This window comes from Myodes glareolus, chromosome 5 (genome assembly GCF_982192425.1).
Source record: "Myodes glareolus chromosome 5, mMyoGla1.1, whole genome shotgun sequence".
Lineage (NCBI taxonomy): Eukaryota > Metazoa > Chordata > Mammalia > Rodentia > Cricetidae > Myodes > Myodes glareolus.
The window spans coordinates 35,369,943-35,392,318 of NC_142030.1; the positions used below are offsets into that span (position 1 = coordinate 35,369,943).

General features: G+C 48.8%; 1 protein-coding gene across 1 annotated transcript; it reads right to left on the bottom strand.

Moving 5' to 3' along the window:
* Positions 1-1,278: 1,278 nt before the first annotated feature.
* Positions 1,279-22,210, bottom strand: LOC125391739 (anthrax toxin receptor-like). The gene is made up of 17 exons (XM_048421297.3): positions 21,120-22,210; positions 17,178-17,249; positions 16,683-16,754; positions 14,991-15,072; positions 14,860-14,893; positions 13,759-13,838; positions 13,609-13,677; positions 13,285-13,362; positions 13,132-13,192; positions 11,074-11,178; positions 9,837-9,906; positions 9,235-9,313; positions 7,672-8,004; positions 7,268-7,306; positions 6,195-6,323; positions 4,276-4,353; positions 1,279-1,534 (listed from the first exon to the last, which is right to left on the bottom strand). Exons 1-17 carry the CDS (start codon positions 21,365-21,367, stop codon positions 1,283-1,285), a joined length of 1,881 nt encoding a protein of 626 aa, XP_048277254.3. The 5' UTR covers positions 21,368-22,210; the 3' UTR covers positions 1,279-1,282.
* Between the last annotated feature and the right edge of the window lie 166 nt (positions 22,211-22,376).

Consider the following 22,376-nt stretch of genomic DNA (forward strand, 5'->3'; position numbering starts at 1 on the left):
AAGGGGAGATGTGAAAAATCTTTGAACTTCGTACAACTGCTCTGGTCACCCCTTAGGTGATGCACTGCCAGACAAAGGTATTCTAAAGCCAGGAAGTGCAGTGCTTAGACAGGGCCACAGGTCAATCTGACAGAGGCAATTCCATTTCTCAGTTGAGCTTCCATCTTTCCAGGGGGCTTGAGTCTGTGTCGAGTTGATTAAAACACCTAACCAGCACAGGTTCATACAGGCACTTTGGAAATGAGTCTGAAAATGGGGCCAACATGAAGTTCTTCATCCTCCAAGAGATTACACACAGAGATGCAAAACCTACAGTATATCAGTTTAAGATCCACAGTGTAGCAACTGCTGGCCTTTTCCATCAGCTCCTGTGTGCCTACCAGCTGGGTAGTCACGTGGACACAGTTGGGCATGCTGGATGGTTGCACTTCACACAAGGCACCGCTCTCATGGAGCATATATGATACAGACGAAGGACACAATAGATATTTGTCTCCTCCAGAGAACCCTGGAAAATCTGCTGGACTTAGGGATGGCATGGTGGGTCATGGTAAAGAGAAGTCTTGGTCCTGAAGTGGCCTTGTCCCCCTCTAAATCGTTTCTAAGACAGGAGTAGCCTAAAGCTAGAGACCAGGGTCAAAGTGATGGGAAACCTCCTTCAGCCAATAACCTTTAAGAGGGTGTGACCTTTTGGGTACCCAGAGAAAACCATAGGCCTGCCCAGAGATCAGGGATCTCCCTCTCCTCTCTCTCTCTCTCTCTCTCTCTCTCTCTCTCTCTCTCTCTCTCTCTCTCTCACACACACACACACACACACACACACACACACACTCCTGCATTACACACCTGAGGTTGGACTTCCCATTCCTATTCCATGAGTTTGCCCCTTACAATAAAGAAATATGATTGAGATCCACTTGGGATTCTTTGATTTGTGTCCTTGACCCCAGTAACATCACAGAATTCTGCAGATGAGAAACTCAAATGCTTTCCTTTATACAGATTGAAAGAAAGGGACTAAACTAGACTTTGTAACTCAAAAATTGGGAGAAGGGGAGTTTTACAGAAATGTTTTCCCTTTGTGACAGATTAACTTGTCAGAACTAACAGTGCCTTGTCTAGTCATATGATACAAGAGATTCCTGTCCTGACAGGTGCATATATCTCAAGAAATAGAGCATCTCCCTGGGCAACAGATTTGTTAATAAGTATCAGGTTCCAATCTATTATTTCTTTTATTAAACTCCTAGCCTGATACATAGAATACAGCAGCAAAGATCTCTCAATCTTGGCTCTGTGGAACCTGAGAGGTATAGTGCATGGGTGGGGTTGACATCCAGGCTCTAGGAACCCAGGAAGGAGGGGTGACCGATGGCAACCTGAACGGACGCCTGGAGCAGCTGACTGGGACCTCGTGGTACTGGGACCCGGAAGCTAGAGGCAGATACTCTTGGCTAGGTGGCAGGCTGATCCTGGGGCTGCAGGAGTCCTGAGCACAAAGGGCCTTCAGGAGGGTAAAGCTGGTACACCGCCCCTGCAGGAGAGAGAAGAGACAGAAGGCTGAGATACCACAGCAAACAGGCCCCCAAGCTGCAGTGGCTTGGTTACCAGGTAGCGGGAAGCACCACCAAAACCACAGGGTAAAGTTGGGTGACCCCTCTTCTCCCCTGGGTCCTACCCTCCCACCTGCACTCTAATTCCAGATCTGCTGCAGGTAGTAGGAGTCTGAATGGTGTGAAGACAGAGAGATCCGCAGGCTCTTATCTTGAAAAACTTGGCCCTTTGTACCTTACCCAGCAGGATTTCTGGGAAGGCGATTAAGGATTTGGGGGTGGTGAGTCGGCTAGAGACGTGAGAGGATCTTATGCAAACCCCAGCAGGACACAGTACCAGCGGTGAGATGGCCAGGGGGCTCTTGATGCTATGGAAGATAAGGCCCTAGCTCCAGGGGTCAGGGCAAGGAAAAGGACTCTTCCACCACCTCAACAAGCGCGGGTTTCCGGACAAGCAAGAGGGGTGAGTTCGGGAATGTTAACAGGTAATTTGAAGCAAGGCCATTCAAAGGGAAGGACCCTGTTTTCTCACACAGTAGGTGCAAGGAAGTCAGATGGGGGATGAACAGGTGGTCCTCAATACACCGCCTCTCAGCCCTGAGGTCTCTGTCTCATTCTATTACCACCCCCACTGTGCACAGTCTTAGGATTCCCCCCTCCCTCACTGCAGTACACACGTACACACACACACCAACCTGGAACCCTGAGCCACACAGGCTGGATTCACTCCACATTTGCCTATATGTCCCTCTGCCAGCTTTTTGTGCCCACATTACTGCCTGGAGGTCTTTATTAGGCCTTTTACAAAAGTCTTCCATGTTGCTCACTCCAAGTCAGAGCAGAGGGGCCGCTTCTATGCCTGTCCCTGCCCGCTGTCTGTGTAACTCAGCTCTTAAGGGGGCTGGCAAGGAGCCCTATGTCATGCACCCTCTTCGCAACACTAAGCGGACTTTGCTAAAGGATGCAGGGTGCTCAGCTGGGAAGTGGTGTGTCTCAAAATGGCTAAGGGAGTGAGCTTCAATGTAGGGAGCCACCTGGAGGCACAGGTGGTCCTGCAGTTTGGAGGTATACAAGTCCATACCTGGCTTAGTCACGTGAGGCTGAGCACCCTTGCCTGCACATGCTCAGAACAGCAGATTGGCATCAACCAATCAGCATTCAAGCCTCTCCACCGTTTAAAAGCAGCTGCCTCTGGGCTCTACTTCCTCTCTCTAAGCTTTCTCTTGTCCCTGAACTCTCTCTTCCCTTCCCCCAATTTTCCTCAACCAAATGCTCCGAATAAAGACGTGTACAGAGAAGGAATTCTCGTTTTTAGTGGCGTTCATTCCTGCTGGTCAGGAAGCGCGTCGCACTTCAACAAGTGGAAAGCTGACAGGAATTGTGGGGTAGCATTTCTCCAGAAGCCCCATTCTCACACTTCCTCCTTCCTCCTCCCTGGGGTACTGTTGCGTGTATCAGAGCACAAGCAGACACTTTGTAAGAGTGGAGAAAAATCATGAGTCTGGCTGACCAAAGAATTGTCAGGCCAGCCTGTGGAATGTGTGGCTGCAGATGTAAGATGAAGCCATTTCGATAAAACTTCTTGGTGGCACTAAGCTTTCTCAAATCAGTGTCTTCCAAAATGAAGCCTGTCTCACAATTCCTTTCTCTTTGTACTTTTTTGGTTTGGTTTGGTTTGGCTTTTTAAGACAAGGTTTCTCTGCATAGCCTTGGCTATCTTGGAACTAGTTCTGTAGACCAAGCAAGGCTCAAACTCACAGAAATCCACCTGCCTCTGCCTCCTGAGTACTAGGATTAAAGGTGTAAGCCACCCTCTGACTTTCTTTGGTACTTTTAATGTATTTTATAACGCAGTTTAGAGACCTTATACATAGACCTGCAGGCTCCTCTATTCACTTTCTCAGACCTTGTACTCTGCCACACGCCACATTCCTAGCAGAGCAGCTACAGACCTTGGACTGGAGAAAGCAAATGCCCTCTTTTCTCTATGCTCAAGACAGGATTCACATGCCACCCTTCCAACCACAATTATTGTCTGGGATGCAGACAATAAATTGGGCAGCCAGAACCCAGAAGGGACCATTAGGATGAGCCCAAACTGGAAGCCACCCTGGAAGAGTGACCTTAGTCACATCCCCTGCACCCACATAAAAGCTGGGCATAGTCATGGATATTCTTAACCCCAATACCGGGCAAGGCATAAGCAGATTCCATGCGACCACTGGCAAAGCAATATAGTAGAGACAGCAAGTTACAGGTTTCATAGGAGACCCAGTCTCAGAAATTAAGGGGAGAACAATAGAGGAAGACATGCATTGTTGACTTCTGGCCTCCATTCACTCATATACACAGGCAAGAATACATGCTTATACATGTGTATGCTTGCTCTCTCCTCTCTCTCTCTCTCTCTCTCTCTCTCTCTCTCTCTCTCTCTCTTTCACACACACACACACACACACACACACACACACACGAAAGACCTTTACTGCTTGATAAATGGGGTCACTATTGTTCAGACAGCACTGTTACCCATGGCCAAAGTGACCAGTCATTGACTTCATGGAGGCTCTAGAAGGCTCTTGAGTATCAGGTCTCATGTCTTGAGAATTCTTCCTCTGCTCATGCTGGGACATGGTTCTGAGCCACAGTCCCAGAAAGTCACCATCAAAGGCAAAATAAGTTGCCATTCTGCCCCTTTGTAGTGTCCTTGGGTCCCACTTACCTGGTCACCAGGATGAGGCAACATCAACGGCAACTGGTGACAGCTTAGGGGGTTGAAGTTGCGCACAGTCACATTGCCCTGAAAAACGGATACATACAGTCATGAGGAAGACTCAGGGCAAGGGTTCTGCCCCGGAAGGCACAAGGATCCTTGTTCTGTGCTCAAGGAATTCGGAGGAGCCGAAATGTGCTCCTGGAGAGGGAAGCCTACAACCTTGAGTGTCTGGAAGTGCCACTGTGGGACACAGTTGAAGAGTCTGGGATGAGACAAAGTAGTGTTTCTGTAGGAGGAGAAGCCAGCAGCTGACTTTGGAGAAGTTTAGAGGCTGGTGGGGTGTGTAGTGGCAAGCAGAGGCCTTTAGGAGAGCCTTGAGGTGGGCACAGACCTGGAGAAGGGACACACGGGAGAGGCAGGTAAACAGCCCATGTCTTGCTCAGAGGCAGGCGACACAGACCAAGGCAGAAGCATAGAGGGAAGAAGGGCCTGAGCTCTAGGCTTTGAGAACCCCGCAGTCTCAGTTCTAAAGTTCACATTCAATAAGTCTGGTGCGGTGGACTGGGCCAGGCGCTCTATATCAGGTTAGTCCCATGGCCAGTAGCCTCTTTCTCTAGAGAACTTGGGTTGGCATTTTTTCATGCCATAGGAAGGAAGTAGGCAGCACTGGGCTTCAGCTAGCCTGGGAGGCTACAGAGGAACTAAAAGCTTCTAGAAGCAAGCAGGGACCATCACAGAGGCAGGATCAAGGAGGAAGAGGACTATCCAGGAAGAAACTAGAGACGAAAGCCCAGGCTACTGTCAGGCCAACTTTTTTCTCCTTCAGACCGAGACCTCATAGATGAAAACAGGCTTGGACTGCCTACCCACCAGGGATTGACTCTATGGAGGTTTCTTGTGACACCCATTAGGGTCTCCATGCCAACCTGTAACCCTTTGCCCGGTCTTGGCAATAGAACCACGGAGTCAACTCTTCTCTGTGGACCCGTAGGACTTGGAGCTAGTTGGCCAGGAACACTGGATTTTCCCCAGTTTTCATGGTAGGCGAATGTGTTTGGGGACTGGTCTTTCTTTTTCTACTGTCCCTAGATTTCCAAACCTCCTGGTCATTCAGTATATCTTGACTTATCCACCTGCATGAGAGGCTCTGTCAGAGCTAAGAAAATGAACCTGAGGATCAGGGCCTGGTCATATAAGGCAGTAGTAATCACTGTCCTGTTGTTGGCATTTTCTTTGGGTCGCCAACCAACTCCCAAATAATGACATGAAGACTTACTTATTAATTAGGAATGCTTGGCCTTTAGCTTGTATTTGTCTCATTATCTCTTATAACTTATTCCAACCTGTTTGTATTGATCAACATTTTGCCTTGGGGCTCTTCACCTTCCTTTCATTCTGAATGACCTGCTTTCTTGCTTTGTCCATGGCTGGCTGGCAGGCCTCTGGCTTCTCCCTGGTTTCTCTGTTTCTCCCTGTCTCTGTCAAGTCTAGATTCCTCTTCCTACTTACTCCCTCAGCCAGAAAGTCCTGCCTAGATCTCCTGCCTAGCTATTGGTCATTTGGCTTTTCATTAGTCCCATTCGCTGCCTTCGGCAGGCAAGGTAAACAAATGCAATACAGCTTTGCACAGTTAAGCAAGGATTTCATAAGCAAATGCAACACGTCTCTACATAGTTAAACTAATAGCCCAAAACATTGGCAAATGCAATACAACTTTGCATAGCTAAACTGATATCCCACAACACTGTCCCAGAGCCTGGATGCTGCCAAAGAAGAGGGCAAGTGTCCTGGGGACCCTCTTGCACGCTCTCCTCCCTAGAATAAGGTTGTCCTCAGACACATATCAATTCAGATCCTATTCCCTAGAGATGCATCCTCCCACACCCAGGCAGGGAGGGAGTCACAGCCCCACGGGGTCCTCTCACCTCCGTGTCTCTGATCACACTCAGGCCACGACAGGTGCAGCAGCAGATGATCACAATGGGCGACGGATTTACGGGTGGTGCTGGTGCTGTGGGAGACACTGGTGCTGGGGGCTTCTGCTTCTTTCTGGGCTGATAGGAGAGAAAAACCTGTCGGATCTTCGTCTGTGTTTTGCCCTATACTTGGCACTGTGGGGTCACTCAGCTCTTGTTTTGGGGTAGATAGAAGGGTGTGTTCCCCAAGTTGGGAAGGTCTTCCACTAGAAACAAAGCAAAGAGCTCCCTCCCCACAGTTTTCAGATATGGAGCTTCACGAAGTAAGAGCAGCCCACTTCTGAGGCCAGCCTGGCTGGTAGAAACCTGGCCTGGTTGCTGTAGAGTAAGCCAGCATTACCAGGCAACTGTCCCATCCATCTGTCTCTGGCCTTTGCATGGGCATTCTCACCCAGGCCACTCTGCAGCCAGCACAGTCTCACCAACACAGGGAGCCTGTTCCTATCTCAGCCCAAACCCAGGTCCACAAGCCCAAGCCTCTCGCTATGACTTCTGATCCTCACCCGACATGAACCACAGATGCTCATCCACCTTGCTCCTGTGTTTCCCTGGTGACACCCCTCACAGCTCAGGGTTTGCTGGGACTCTTTCACAACCCTTATCCCTCGGGTCCCTAGGCTGATCCCAGCCAGCCCCTCTACACTACCAGGAGACAGGGATGAAGACAGATCTAATGGAGCAAGAAGACCTCCAACATGGGAATGGGGACCAGAGCTTGACAGAGAAGCCTGTTCTCAGGAAGCTGCAACCTCAGCATCAAACAGAGTCCATTGGAGTCTCCTGCAAGCCACTGAGTCTGTAGAAACAGCTGCTCTCACTGAAACAGCTCCTCGAGGTACTGATTGTGTGGCCAAGACAGGAGGCCCTAAAAGTCTGAGTGATGTCACCATGAGCCCCCTCCTAGACCCTTTCAGATTCTCCACCCTTCTTCCTTCCTGAGTATGGACGGGTCTTCCGATACCTCTTTTGAAGGTCATTGTCCTTTGACACATGACAGAGTCAGCATCCAAAGCATGACTTACCTCTGGTTGGGGCTTAGGTGGGGGTGGTTCCTCGACAGGCTGGAGGGTAAAACAGAAAAAAGAAGCTGGTATATGTAGACTGGCCTCTGCCTTAGCTCTGCAGACTGGGGTGTCTGATCTGAAGCTGGGATGCACATATCCTGGAACCTGCGTGGGTGTCCCTGCCTGTGCAGTTGTGTACAGCAAGCCCCACCTGCATCAGTGCCTATAGTCCCAGTGTCTTGCAGTCTCCCCTGACCTCCAGGCTGACATCAGCTTTCTCTACTGCCTACACCTCTGGATAGACATGGGACCTGACAGGTCTGCCTCTGTCATCCCCAGGGTCATGGCGCCACCTTGCGTCTATGCCTCTTGCATGGAGGGTGTGTTCCCGGGCTCCAGACTGAGCAGGTTAGGGGACTCACCGGAAGGCAGCACAGCTGCCATAAACAACCAATCAGCAACAGAGTCAGCAACAGGCCCAGGAGTATTGGGGCAAAAATGAATATATCAACGCTTGGCTTCAGTTTCTCTGTGACCAGCGGGATGGTAGTGGGACTTTCAGTGGTCGTCAGTGAAGTGGTTGCTGTAGTTGTGGTCGTGGTAGGTGTAGTTGTTGTGGTCGTGGTAGGTGTAGTTGTGGTCGTGGGTGTCGTTGTTGTAGATGGCGTCTTGGTGGTAGTGGTACGTGTTGTTTTAGTTGTGGGCCTCCTCGTGGTTGTAGTCGTGGTGGTTGTAACTGTAAATGGGTCTTTGCCCTGTGAGAGGGAAAGGTTAGATGCCACCACCGCCAGAAGCACATCCCACAGAGACCAAAGGCAACTGTGCAAGGCCCTCCTAGGTATCTGCAGCTTGACTTCTCATTCTCTCTCTTACTCCTGGGCTTCTCAGAACTGAAAGATAACCAGGATACCCTATCTCTGGTCCGGTTCCAAGGCTCTTGCCAAGGTAAGAATGGTTCAGGATCCTCTGTGGTCTGAAGATCATGGCCTTCGGGTGGCTTCAGCTGACAGTGCACTGGGCTATGGGTGGCCAAATCTCTAGGAAAGGCTGCAGTTCTGAGATAGATGGGGCTACAAGACTAAGATTTCTATTCCTACCTCACAACTCCACAGCCTGGTACTCACCTCTTCTCCCTCTTAGCTCCATCTTGTGACTCAAACAGTGCCCACCTTTGTGAGCACTTAGCAAGGTCAGAGTTCACAGTCCTGGTTCAGGTTCAGGACAGAGAACTTCAGGATTGGGACTATTCTCCCAGCTACCTCTTAGAGTGGGTTGCAGCCTGTGCAACCCTACTGAGGCAGAGGCCTGTTAGGGGAAAGCTATAACAATCACTGGGTAGAGGTGCCTGGACCCCACGATTGCCGGACTGAAAAAAGCAGAGAGCACTTGGAAGATGTAACAGTAGCTGCTGCTGGGAGCTCAAGACACGGGGCTTCTCTGCCTCTGTATTTAGGTCTGGGGATGTTAGTGGGTGAGAGCCTAAGGGGCAGAAATCTGAATTCACTCTCTCAACCTATGTGTGGATATGAGGGGTGAGCCACTCAACTCTGTGGGTTTCTTATAAGCTGATCGGTGAAACAACCTTTTCCTGGACACACTCTGGTTACACTGCACTGGACTTTGGTGCCACCAAATATGATTGAGGACAGGGGGTCTAGAGTATTTTGGGGGCCACATTAGTGTCCAGGGCTCCCTTTCTTTACCACACCCACCCGGACTGCAAGAGTGAACTTCTGAACCTGGGACACCCACATGGAAAGGCCACATGCCCTAGACATCATGGGCAGGTCCTGGCAGACAGCTTGGTACATGCCTCACTGGTCCTTCTGGAAACTGGGCTGGGTCACCTAAGTTGCTTGGGTGAACAAGCTGCCCTTGGGTCCTGCCTGGAACCACCCCCTCTCTGCCCCTCTGACCTAGAGGGTAGATCTGCACCAACCAGAGGATCTACACAGATGGGATCACAGCCCGACCCTGGTACTCACACATAGCTTGCTGGCAACGAATACATTTTTATTCAGGAAGTTTCTTCCATTGTCCAGGCTGAGCAGAATATAGATCACTCTAACACAGAGACAGACACTTAGAAACAGCCTGGTAACAAGGACTTTGGGCTTGACTGAAGAAATAATCCCAGTTCTTCTCTTGGGTTATCCTAAATTGCAGACACTCTGAATTGCTGGAGAGTGGACTTGTGGGCAAAGAGAGCTCATTTCCAGAGGAACTAGGACTGAGCCTCTGCAATGACAGTGAAGGACTGCAGATTAGACCGTGCGAGGCAGCTGCATCACATGGCTTTGAGCTAAGGCATTAGGGAGGTGTGTATAGTACCACCAGGCTGGCTTGTCACAGAAAGATGGTCAGAGAACATGTTCTGGCTGTCAGTTCCATTATCTCCTGCATCCCGCCCTCAGTAGAGCCTGGGCATTGTGCACCACTCAGCACCACGGGGGCCCACCAACAAGGCCAGGTGGGAGGGTACTGGAGCTCACCTGCAGGCAGACAGGTGCTCTGCCACACCTTATATCCCGCACTACACTGGTCAATACTGACCACTGACCTCTTCCCTCCAACAAGGGGCACTTACTTTCCTGGTTGGTCTACGATTGGTCCAGGACAAGTAACAGTAGCCTTGGTTAAATTGATGGCTTTTACATCTAAAAGAAAATGACAAAAATTGTCAATGGATGTGTCTGTCCACCATTGTTGCAATCTCATCTCTACCTTCTTCAACACAAAGACATCCTGGTAGGCCCCAACTCCGCCCAGCACCCTAGCACCAAACAGCAAGAACCTCTGCTCCTCAGGGCTCACCGACTGGGGACTGAGATCAACTTTCCCTTTCATAAGCTAAGTGCGCATGAGCGAACATCTCTCTCTCTCTCTCTCTCTCTCTCTCTCTCTCTCTCTCTCTCTCACACACACACACACACACACACACACACACACACACAATGTGAGGAAAAAATCTGCTTGTGAGAGAAAATGTAATATTTGTCTTTCTGGATCTGGATTATTTTGCTTAACACGATCTTCTATCCATTCTCCTGAAAAATGACATGATCTCATTTGTATTTTTAACTGAAAAATCCATTGTGTATATATTTATTTAGAATAAGTGTCAGAATAGTAAACAAGATAAAGGACTTAAATGGGGAAAGGGGAGAAAGGGAGTTTTTAAATAAGTAGAGGAGTGGAGCAAAAAGCTATGGACAAGAGAGAAGAAAATAGTGTGAGATTAGCAAAAAGGGGGGAGTCATATTTCCCAATAATGAGAAAACCTGAAAACAGAAAAGAAAAAAAGACTGCTACCCAAGGCAAAAATCTATAGGCCACTAAGGGATTCTGAGAGTAGGAGGGTGAAGAAGTCTCCCCAGGGCAGAGCCCTCCATGATTATCCAATGCAGATGGCCCAGCCCTGGAGTCATGCACAGGTGACAATGGTGGATCCAGCAGGTTGTAGCTTTATATGTGTAACACTAACAAAGCAAAGCAGGATAGGATTGGAGAGGGATTGAGGTCTAGGGAGACAGTAGAAGTTTAAAGAAGTATAGGAAATAATAGAAAATTAGGAATAAATTGAAAGATCGTCCCATAACAAAAATGTATAAGATTGGATGAATGTAAGATAAAATATAAAGAATAAAAGCATGTGTTTTTCTGGTATGAAATAGGTTTAAAGAAATACTGGTACAGTACTGATGAGGGAGGGGACCTCCCAGGTGTCTCAGCCAGGGCTCTTTTCGCTTCTACACACTTTCTATTTCCAGCAGGACAGTCAATGAAGGCGGGGAGACGTGACCAAGAGAAGTGACTCCACTTACCTTTGAAACTATTGTCCATGTCGTAGAAATGGAACCTGCAAATAACCTCCTCTTTACGCATGGCAAAGTCAAAGCCATATCCACGAAGTATGACTGGGTTTGATTCTGTAAGGACAATGGTCAAACCGTGAGGAGACCTGGATGCTTCGTTCTTTCTACCTTTTCAGGACTCTCTACTTCCTAAAATGGAATTTTCAGGTGGCCTCCAACAGGAGAAAATTTGTGGGTGAACCAGCATTCGTACTGGTTCCCACTTGTTGACAGACCCTTCCTCACAGTGGGGGAGCTGCTCTTGGACACTGATGCTCACGTACAGGAGACAAAGAGTAGGCAGCAGACTGGCTGTTACAAGAGCCAGACAGAATTTCCTCAGCCCAAGCCTTTGCCCAGCTGCCTTAGGGCCCAGACAGCTGGTCCCTTTACCCTTCCTTGCACAGGGTACACTGTGAAGTGCACAGATAGATACCCAAGGGTAGCAGACCAAGGATGCTCCTCCCTCTTCACACCCCTGGAACATAGGCTGACTCAGAACTAGCCATAGGAAATAGCCCACTCTGCTTTGTTTGGGATGTAGCATTCTGTCTTGGGCTTCCCTCCTGTATGTACCAGGTTCACACAAGATGGCCGACAGTTTCACAGGTCTGTGGTTGAACTGGCGGCACCTGTCTTATTGGAGACAACTCATGCTTTCTTCTGGGGTTTGCCTCAGATGCCCAGACACCAAGGCCTTTTTGTCCACGGGACAATCAGAAACATGCAGGAAGGTTGCATGGCTGGGCTTCTTTATCCAGAAGCAGTAGAGAGCCTGTAGGGAAGGCAGCTTCTTCCCTTCCCTTTTCTACACAGCTGTCTCCTCTCTCTTACACAGCATATGGAAGGACAAGGGGCAGAGTAGAGCTAAGTACTAGAATAGAAATACCAGGCTCAGGTTCTGTCTCTAGCACCTACCGTCTTCTAGATGCTGACCCGTCATCTTTCTATCCATTGTGTCTAATCTCATCGACAGCCTGTGCATGCCATTTCTTTCCATAAGAGAATACACTGTAGCCCCTCTTTGACTTAGGCTGATTGTCACAGAGAGCAGGGCTCAGACGTGATCATAGTCCTGTCTGTCCAAGTCTAGAGTCTTGGGACTCCCTTGGAGGACACAGAGGTCAGGATCCACCTGCCTAGACTGAAGGAAGCAGAGCCAGACTTATTTTGCAGGACACAAATGCCAGCCTTGTGGAGACCAAGCCTGAATGTACCATGATCCTGACAAAGAGGAGCATCCGTTTCCCAAGACTATACAAAGGTGTGACCTCTGTAAACTGACCTGGGGGGGGGGCTAGAATGGATAGATGCCATCCCTGTCTGCTCCAGTCCCTGGGGTCAGGCATCTACTATTTCAGTGCTGAGGTGAGCATAGCTAATTCTGTAGACAGTGAGAGTCCCTCATGCTTCTAGTAACATCGTGAATATCCTCTGTTCCCAATTCTTTCTCTTCATTCCTCAATGTGATTGCCATGCTACTGTCTTCATTTTGTGAGTGTTGAATGCTTGGCTTTTCTGGAAGGAACTAAGCTTCTCTGGGTTTACTGGTGGCTACATCTGGGCTTCATTGAGAGTTTTGTGCCCTTTTTCTAGTTTAATAATTACACTTTTGCTATGAGATAAGTAAGCAGAAATTATACACATACTGCTATACCACCACAGCATATACCTTCCAAATGTGCCCAAATCAAAGTCACCCCATACATGCTCATTCCTGCATATACACTTACCACAACGGTCCATATTCCAACACGCATAAAGTCCTTGTACACACAATACATCCAAATATACATATCATGTACCATATGTATAACACAAAAATCAATACATACGGACATACAATAACAACAGCACAAAACACATGCACACAGAATATACATCCATATAAACCACATGCACACAAAACTTTACACGCCATCCAGAAGCAGCACATACTCATTGTACACGTATCACCCCCACATCACAAACCTCATGCATTTGCACACAATACATTTGTCTGCCTACAATGGTGCCCTCAGCCCTTACCTCTGATACATATAATGTGTGTATCTGAAGATTTAAGGGATGGACAGGCCTTGGAAGCTATCTGGAACATGGACAACAGTAAACAAGGTTAGAAAAGTAAGATGCAGGAATCCTGTGAGAAGGCATGCCTCTGCCTGCACCCATTGCACTCACTGGGAAAATGAGGTCATTCAGGTGTTCAGCTTTCTTTTCTGTATATGCATTTCCTGGTTCCTTTGCAAGTCCTAGTATCTAAAAAAGAGACATTACTTGGGCATCCAGTCGTGAATCTTTTGATTCAGTCTTAGCTCAAACACTGGCTTCTGGCCACAGCCTAGATTTTGGAAACAGCAAGCTCTCCTCTCACCCTACCTGGGGGAAGAGTCTGCCATGTTTACCACTGCATACTGCTTCAGTGACCACCTGTTGCCCATACCACCAGGGTAGATGGTGACTACCTTTGCAAGGGCTTGCTTTAACTGGGGCTCAAACTGTTACCTGTTTTTTGTCAGAGTGGCCCACACCCACACAGTAAACAGACGCTCCCATTTTCCGAGCATCATCAGCCTGAGAGAAAGACAGGAGTTACATAAAAGCCACCAACGTATACAGCGTGCAAGAGATGCAGTTGAAGACGGTTGGGCTCACCTCTTCCATCGAATACTTATAGATTTCATCATCCAGAGGGCTGTTGAGTAAGGAGATGATCATGCTGGGACGCTGGACATCTGCAGGGAAGCAAGTGACTTGGTGGTTGAGGTCCCAGGAGAGACCTGCAGAACCGCTGGGGCCCACCTTCCAGGCTATCAAACCCAACACTACCCAACGTAGGCCCAGTTCTCCCAGTCACTTGGGTCAGGAACCCAGACCCAGAACCCACCAGTCAGTGACCCTAGAGTGAGAAGAAACTTTTTTCACTACCTGTTCTACAGATTAGGAGGTAGAGGGGTCAGGAACAGTCTTTGTATGAGTGTTCTATCTGTATGTACACCTTTGCACCAGAAGAGGGCATCAGATTCCATTATGGATGATTATGAGCCTCCACGTGGTTGCTGGGAATTGAACTCAAGACTTTTGGAAGAAGAACCAGTGTTCTTAACCGCTGAGCCATCTCTCCAGCTCCAAGGAACAGTCTATAGACTGGGAAGCCCAGTCTCTACTCAGCCTATCCTTGAGGCTGAGGATGCCCAGTGAGGTGGGGGAAGCTGGTGCTAAACTTGGGCACAGTCCTAGAGATGTCCTGTTGGTAATAGTGGGCCTGATAATTAGGACTATAGGTCAGAAGGAGTTAGGTAACAGACACCACAACTCTCAGCATCCTGCCCCCTGCTCCTACCTACTCCAGACAAGTGCTATGGGTTTACAACTCCCTGTCCTGGGTCCTGGCTATGCATTGCACCTTATACTGCCTGATACATGGATGCAAGAGACAGGTCATGAGAAAAAAGAACTGGAAAAGGAAGATTTGGCAGCCAAGGGGACACAAAGCCCTGGTTTCAAGCATGGGTCACTGTGCCTTACCCTTTTCTGTTCATGGGGCCATCTCTAGGACAAAGACCTCTGAATGACCGAGACCCACACATAGTCACATGGGGCCTCCTACCCTTCTCAGAAGCATCACAAATACAGTACTGTGCTCACAGGGGCCTGAAGCTCAGAGAAGGGACCACAGAGTCATTCGGCACATGGGCTTTCCAGGACACCCCAGCTCTGTGGGGACCCCCCCCAACTAAAGTGCAGGCAGCTCACCTCCTGAGTTGATCTTTCTTATCTGCTTGTTTGCCTGCAAAGAAACAAACCAAAAAAGAAAAAAAAAAAAGGGAGTCATTGTGAGATGGCCCAATGGTCCTCAAAGCAAAGGTAGCTCCAGCCCTCCGCACCTTCCACAATCCTAGGTAAATGTGCTCATGTCCCGCAGGTATGCTATACTTCAGTCTTTCAATGCCCTTAAGAATTTCTTCTCTGAAAAAAAATCAAAAATAAAGGTGACATGAAGATTATGTGTGGTGACAAAATATCTTCAAGCTTTCCCTGGGCCTTTCTTTGTCTCTGATGCCATGAATACACAGGCGTACTCATGAGTAGTCTATTACTCAGTGGGTAGGGCTGAAGTGGGGCCATGTCACCCTGCTGAGCTACTGGCCTGCTTCCATCTCCACTGTTGCAGGACCCTGACCTGACTTCTTTCCCTTTAGCCTGTTAAAGGCAGCAGCCTGTGTACTTAGATATGAGCCCAGCTGTGGACTCCACAGCGCCCAACAGAGAAGCCTGAAGGCTTCCATGGGGGCTTTCCCGAGGTATCTGTGTTGGTCCCTGGACTAGAGGCAGCATGGCCTGTCAGGTGCTGTTAAAAAAGATCGAACACACTGAGGCAGGCAGGGCTGGGTCTAGTGGCTGTTCTGGGACAGGAAGTGGGGGTTGAGGATAATCCAATGTGACAAGACTATACAGATACAGCAAGATGACTCACAGTGGACTCTAAAGTGGCTTCCTACTGGGGGATAAAGAGATCGTGCCATGAGTTGAGCTCTGAAGACTTTATGCCTGTCCTAACCCAGCTTAGCCCAGCCTAGGCAGTATGAGTTTAACATCCAGGAGGCCCAGTGGTGTCAAATCACAGTCTATCAACCTCATCTTAGCCCCCATCCATCTGCCCAGATCCTACTGCCTCTCTGGGTTTCCTACACAAATCCTTCCCATAGGTGTTCTCTCTGCCACCTCAAACCCATTCAGGTCTCTCCAAGCCTAAGCCACAGGGCACATCATTTTTTTTCTTGGATTCTTGGGGCCAGTACCCCTGCTCCTTTCCCCAGATGAAAAGGAGCTGCCATCATCATAGGTGTGGAACATGTCCTCTTGCACTCACTGAGCCTGGCTCTTCCCCCAGGCCCTGGACAGGGGGGTTCCTAGACCTCTGCACATTCCTAATCCTAAATGTCCATGTCTCTTTCTCTCTGTTTGCTCTATATGGAGTTCCAACCCAGGCATCCAAAGCTCTTCCTCCCAGAAGTCCTCAACATCCTTCCGCTGTTACTCTGGGGACAAGTGGGTCACCTTCCTCTTAGGTACCTGCTCTGCATATCTGCCTGTAGTGCACAGGCATGCTGTGGACTCATGCTCCCATCCTGGGATTCACCCTTCCCAAAGTGAGTCTCAGCTGACTTTCCCTGGGTCCCGGAACCTTCCCCTGGTTCCCAGATATCTCTGTGTCCCACTGGAAAATGACCAACAGGCTCTATATAAGCCAGGGTTGTTTGGGGGATCCATGTATCTGTTCCACTCCTCCTCAACCCCATGTTTTGACATAGTCAGGTCCCAGAAGAGATTCAAGAGTGTTAGAAGGCAGACAAGCAGGAATGTAGAGAACTTCTGAAAGCACAAGGTGATGTGTTCCAGTGAAGTCAGAATTCAAGGGGCTGACAGGCTGGAGTTAGCAGAGAATAACAGGACATAGGCACATGGCAACAGCCAACGTGGGCTCCATAGGAGCCCTCGTGGAGGTCTCTGTAAGTCCTCAGTTCCACGGAGGGCTGAACCATCAAGCCTGAGCCAGCCTCCATGTGAGCACGTACCTGTCTCCAGTGATGGGCAGGATGATGTTGCCCTTACAGGAGAAGGTGATGATGGACACTCGCAGATCCTGACTGGGAGGAAGCAGGTGTTTATGAGAAGCCACCACCTCAACATGATGTCGTCAACATGTAAAGGAAGGTACTCAACAAAATTCACTTTCCTCTGGTCTCATCACTTGCCCTTTGAGGCCTTAACAGGCATAGTGATGTTGAGGAAATGTCGTGAAAGATTCCAAACCCTATGGAAACGTGACCCCTGAGAAAAACAGGCAGCGAAATCAACCCCCTACTCCATTCCTGGGCTCAAACACGTGCACACTTACATGCCTTACACTCACGCACTTACACACACTCATACACACCCACCCATGCTTAACAAGCCAAGACTTCTCCATAAGATCCTCCCTCTTGTGCCTCCCAAATTCAAAAAGTGTGTCCTCTGCCGACAGGACACGCCCCCTTCATCACAAAGGAGCCTGCACCATCAAGTCGTACTTCGATAACCTCTGCACCATATCCGCCACAAACTTGTAGACGTACGGCCAGGCGTCTGACATGCGGTCTGACCTGAGGACAAAGGAGATATCTTTCAGTGGATACAGGGTTCCAGTGGATCAGCCCACTTCCTCTCTTCCCAGCCTTCCACAGGCTTCTTAACTAGAGGTCTCTGCACCAACAGTGCCAACCACACTAGAACAGCCTGAGAGGTAACTTTCTCCAGGGCCAGCAATGGGCAGAGGGTGACTACAGAGCCCCCATCTGTTGGAACAGAAAGGACCCCATGCTAGAGGCTTATTGGTGTGTCTGGCTGAGCACAGCAAGGTACAGACTGAAGTCTTGAAATCAGGAAGTGTCCCTTGTTTGGAAAAGCCCCTGAGTGCTTGTAGGTAGTCTCTCTGGGGTCCCCAGTTACCCTTGGTTTTCTGTTTCCATTTTTATCACTTAACACAGCTGTTGCCAGGAGTCCTTGCATGTTATAATCCAGGCCCAGAGGATGGCTCAGGCCTGGGCCATATTTTCTTTGTTATACTCTTGAGTTCTTGAACATCAGATTTTCCCTAACATATACGGATCCTTTTTCATACCTGTGTGCCACCCACACTCTTTTCTCATGGCATTCCCCTGTTTCTAAACTCCTCCAGCTTTCCCAGCATCCACAAGAGGCATTTTCTCTGGGAGATGGTCCTTAGCTGTGGTTAGTAGCCATGAAAGTATGATTTGGAACGGAGCCTTCAATCAGCCTACAGAACCCAATCAACCTGGGCTAAGAAGGGCTCCTCCAGCCAACACTGCTAGGAGAGGCAGGTGCAGGCTCAGTCACTGCTGCCATGACATCATAGTTCCCCATCCTCAAGAGAGCTGTGAAAATCTTCACTCATGTATCCTGGGCTGTCCTCAAACTTGTTGTGCAGAATGACCCCAAACTCATGATCTTCTTGCCTCTATTTCCTGTGCTGGGGTTCTAGCTATGCACCACCAAGCCTATTTTGTGTGGTTCTGAGCATGGAACTAAAGACTTTATGCATTTTAGCCGAAGTGCTCTGCTGGCCAAGCTACCCCATTCAGTTAAACACTTTCTCACTCAAGTTCTCAGAACATAAGTGTAATGCAGACATATTCTTTCCCAGATCCCAGAGTCCCCGTCCCTCTCTGAAACCTCAGGAGCAGATCCTTCCCATTCCCACATACATCTTGGCATTCTGGTCTTCCCAACAGCCACTGGAGTGACCCATGAAGCTCTATTTTACAGTACTGTAGGGATTTTCTAGCGCGAATGTCCAAATTCTTTCGTATTTTCTGTTGCAAATCAGTTCTAAAAGTCTTTTTAAAAAAAATCACCTTGGACTTCCCACAGGGCAGGGAATCCTGACTGCTCTTAGGACTGGAGAGGGAGAAGGAGGGGGAGAGGGGGAGTAAGAGGGAAATGGGAGGAGGGGAGGAGGTGGAAACTTTTAATAAATAAATAAATAAATTTAAAAAATCACATTGTCTGGTTTATCACGGCAACGATTCCACTTCTCAGTAGCTGGAACAAAATTGCTAACAGGAGCAGTTTAGGGGTTCATTTTGCCTCAGATTTCCGGGCGTAGTCCATCACGGAGGCAGGAAAGCCATGGGTGCAGAACCAGAAGGCAGCTGGTCATGCTGTAGCTGCAGCCCAGAAGCAGAGAGGAAACTGATGCTAGTTAAGCACCTTCCTTTCTCCTTCTCTATCCACTCTGGGACCCTTGGCATGGTGCTGCCAATTTTTAAAGAAAGTCTTCCCACTCAGCCCAGTCTAGAAATTCCCCCCAACAACATTCCCTAAGGTATCTCTCCTGGATGATGTCAACCCTGTCAAGTTAACAGTCAATATTAACTATCACAGTTCCACGCCAAGTAGCGATCGCCCCATTCACACCCTGCTGCTCCCTCTACCCAGCTGAACTCTGTGTGAAGATAATGGGCAAACTCACTGCTAGATGATACTAACGCAGCACCCACGTACCTATCGATAAACCCCATGATATCAGCTAATCTCTACAACAGAAAGAACAAAGCTCTGAAAGGTAGAACCAGTTTTTACAGCATTCTAACCAACTACAGGAGAATCTAGAACTTTCTCCAAATCCCATGTGTTGCTCGTAGCTTCTGGTACAGCTTGTCTTAGCTCAATAGCTAAGCTTTGACTCTAAAAACTGAACACAGAGCTGTTCTCTGGGGAACTCCCAGGCCAATGTGCCAGACGAATCCTTTTCCCTAATAGGAGGTGACAGGGCTTCTGTTTTTATCCCTTTGTGAGGAGTCACAAGGACCCGGAGTATCTGTCCTGCTCACAAACTCCAAAAGTTTTCAGTCTGAGATTATTACTGAAGGAGAATCTTGACTCCAGAACTCAAGACAGATAGAGAGTTCAAAGACAGTGGGAAGAAAGAGCATACGGCATACAGGGGCCCTGAACCTCAGAACACTGCCTCGTTTGTGAATTAATGCTGTTGCTGAAATCAAACAGCGGTCACCTGGTGTCTGAGAATGCCTTCTGTGCTAAAATCTGAGACCCAAGCATCATAGCCATATAAACATGATGGAGGGGAAGGGGTATGACAGAATCTTTCAGGGAAAGCAAGCTACGGAAAAGCTAAAGACTTTTCCTTTAGCCATGGGTTGATAGAGGAGCTACAAACTTCATATAGAAACAGAAGGGACTCAGTATAATCCTGCTAGGTGTAGACAAGGCCATAATACCAACAGGAAAGATCTAGACACGCATGTACCTGCCTTGAAAGAATGGGATCAGCAGTGGCGAGTCTGACAGGTGCCTTGAGCTGTGATGCTCTTTATAAGTGTTGGCATTAAATTTACCCAATTTACCCTCGTTCTCTTGTGAACCAGCAGGCTACATTAATGGGCTGCATAATTAATTATCTTCCACACCCCCTATTTGTGCCCATAATCCTTTCCATGTATCACAGAGAAGGGCTCATTCCTTTCTGCACCCCACAGAAGCCCGAGAAAAGTAGCTGGGACACGTACAAAAGGCTAACCGTGAAAGGGCCACTTTGTAGAAAGACTGGCTACACCAGGCTGTCGGTCCCACAGCCCCATAGGGCCCATCTTCATCTAGCCCTGATACCCAAGGGGAAACAACGACCTCAGCAGTGCTATCAAAGGGACAGAATATACCCATTCTTTTCAGAGTCCCTGGGCTGGACAGAGAAAAGGCTTCTCATTGAGTGGCTAGGAAGGTTCTCTTGTTGCTGGCCTAGCTTAGAAATAAAGAGCCAGGCCCATGTCTTATCACCCACCAGTGTTCAAGAAGAATGACAGAAATGAGAAGATCCGAGCCTGAACTGATGAGCAGGGCCCAGATTTGTCACCAGAGCTCAGGAAGCAAGGTCTTGTCACCACCAAGGTTACCTTGCCAACCCAAGAGTGCACTCCATGATAGAAGCCCCAAGCTACTCTGCAGCCCAGGATGCTTGATGAGGCAAGCATTCAAGAGAGCCCAGACAGCCCTTCCTCAACCTGGTTCTTGTTGGATGGGCAGAAAATCCAGGCCCAGCCTACCAGGAAGTTCAGAGAAGCGAAGCCAGGCTAGCTCTCCCAGCACTGGCCCACAACCCCTTCCTACCGAGAGTCACGCTCTGGCTCTTTGTATAGGAGAAAGTTGATCACTTAGGCTAGCTAAGCAAAGGCCACATGGTGCCAGCAATTATCTCTGTAGAGCCCCTGAGTGGACCCCTCACTGGGCTGAGAAGTCAGCTCCTAACTGTCAGTGGGCTGGAGGACAATGTAAACCCAGATGGGGGCAAGACACTATAGACAGAGTCACCAGGAAGCACCATGGCGGCCTCCCTGACCTCAGGAAATAAGTCAGTCACAGAGACTGGGTCCTGACCACCATGGCCCCCAGGGAGGCTGGGCCTTCAGTGTGCCCTGTAAGAAAAAGCCACTCACTTATCCAGGACGAAGTAGATGTCAGGGGTGGCCTGGCATGGTTTCTGCTTCGAACTCCTTCGGTGCCACATATGCCTTGGGTTCTGGGCTTCATGGTGGTGGAAATTTCTGGAGGCCAAGGCCAGGCCAGGGTAGCTTTCCCACTCAGAGTACTGGGACAGGAAGTTCCCTGTGCTGAGCAGTGATGGGGGCAGCAGCCCCAGGAACAGGAACACAGAGTGAGATCCTCGGGGGCAGCAGCCCAGCATCTTCGTGGTGGTCTTAGGAAGGTCCCAGATAGGCAAACCACAGGCCACCTCTGACTTCCTGCTCTGTTTCTGCTGCCACTGCCTGCACTTAGGGACAATAGCCCTTGTGTCTTCTTTCCAGTGCTCACTTCTACTGTTCACTCGGTGACTTCAGAGCCTAGGGACTGGGGACACAGCTGCTCTGCGTGTTCCTGCCTCTTGCTACCTGCATAGCCCTTCCCCCAACACTCTAGGGTTATGATGGGCAGGAAGGTTGACATGGTGACTTTGTGACCTGCCCCTCTGCTCAATGTCCTGCATGCTGACAGTGCCCAGAGGCAGTCACAAATAATCTGTGACAAAGGCTCCTTGTCCCTCACCTAGCTAAGGAATCCAGACATTTGTTACCTGAGATGGTATTTCAAAGTGGTCAAGATCATGAGTCAGCAATAGTGAGGAAGTGGACACTGGGAAACTGTGGGTCCCTAAGTCAGCTGACAAAGTCTAGAAGGGGATGGAGGTGCCACAATCTTCTGTGAGCAGGGGCAGTTCAGTTATTCAATGCCGTGTGACAAGCCGCCCAAACTTAGTGACTTAATCATTTTACTATATTTGCAGGGTGGAGTTCTCAGAAGGACAGGGTATATTTCAGGATAGGGCTCCTTAGGGAGAGTTCCAGCAGGAGTCATAATTGTCTGGTGGCTTCCTCAGTGGCCCCTGGGCTAACGCTAACGTTCATCCTCCTGCTCGGACCCTGCTGCATTTCTCAGTTGTGAGTCAAGAGACCCACAATATGCTAATGGGGAGCTCATGAATTCTAAAATACCAAACATTCTCTCAAATAATTCCTGAAACAAAACATAAGCCCACCAGTTCAACACAGTGTGCTGTAAGGCATTTGCATGTTATATGAATTAAAAGATCTATTTTAGACTTACTAATAACAATTTTATCAGATTTGTTTTCATGCATAAATAACAAAGAAAAAATGATTTGGGGTATTTCTAAGCTTGTTCACCCTCAGCTGGAA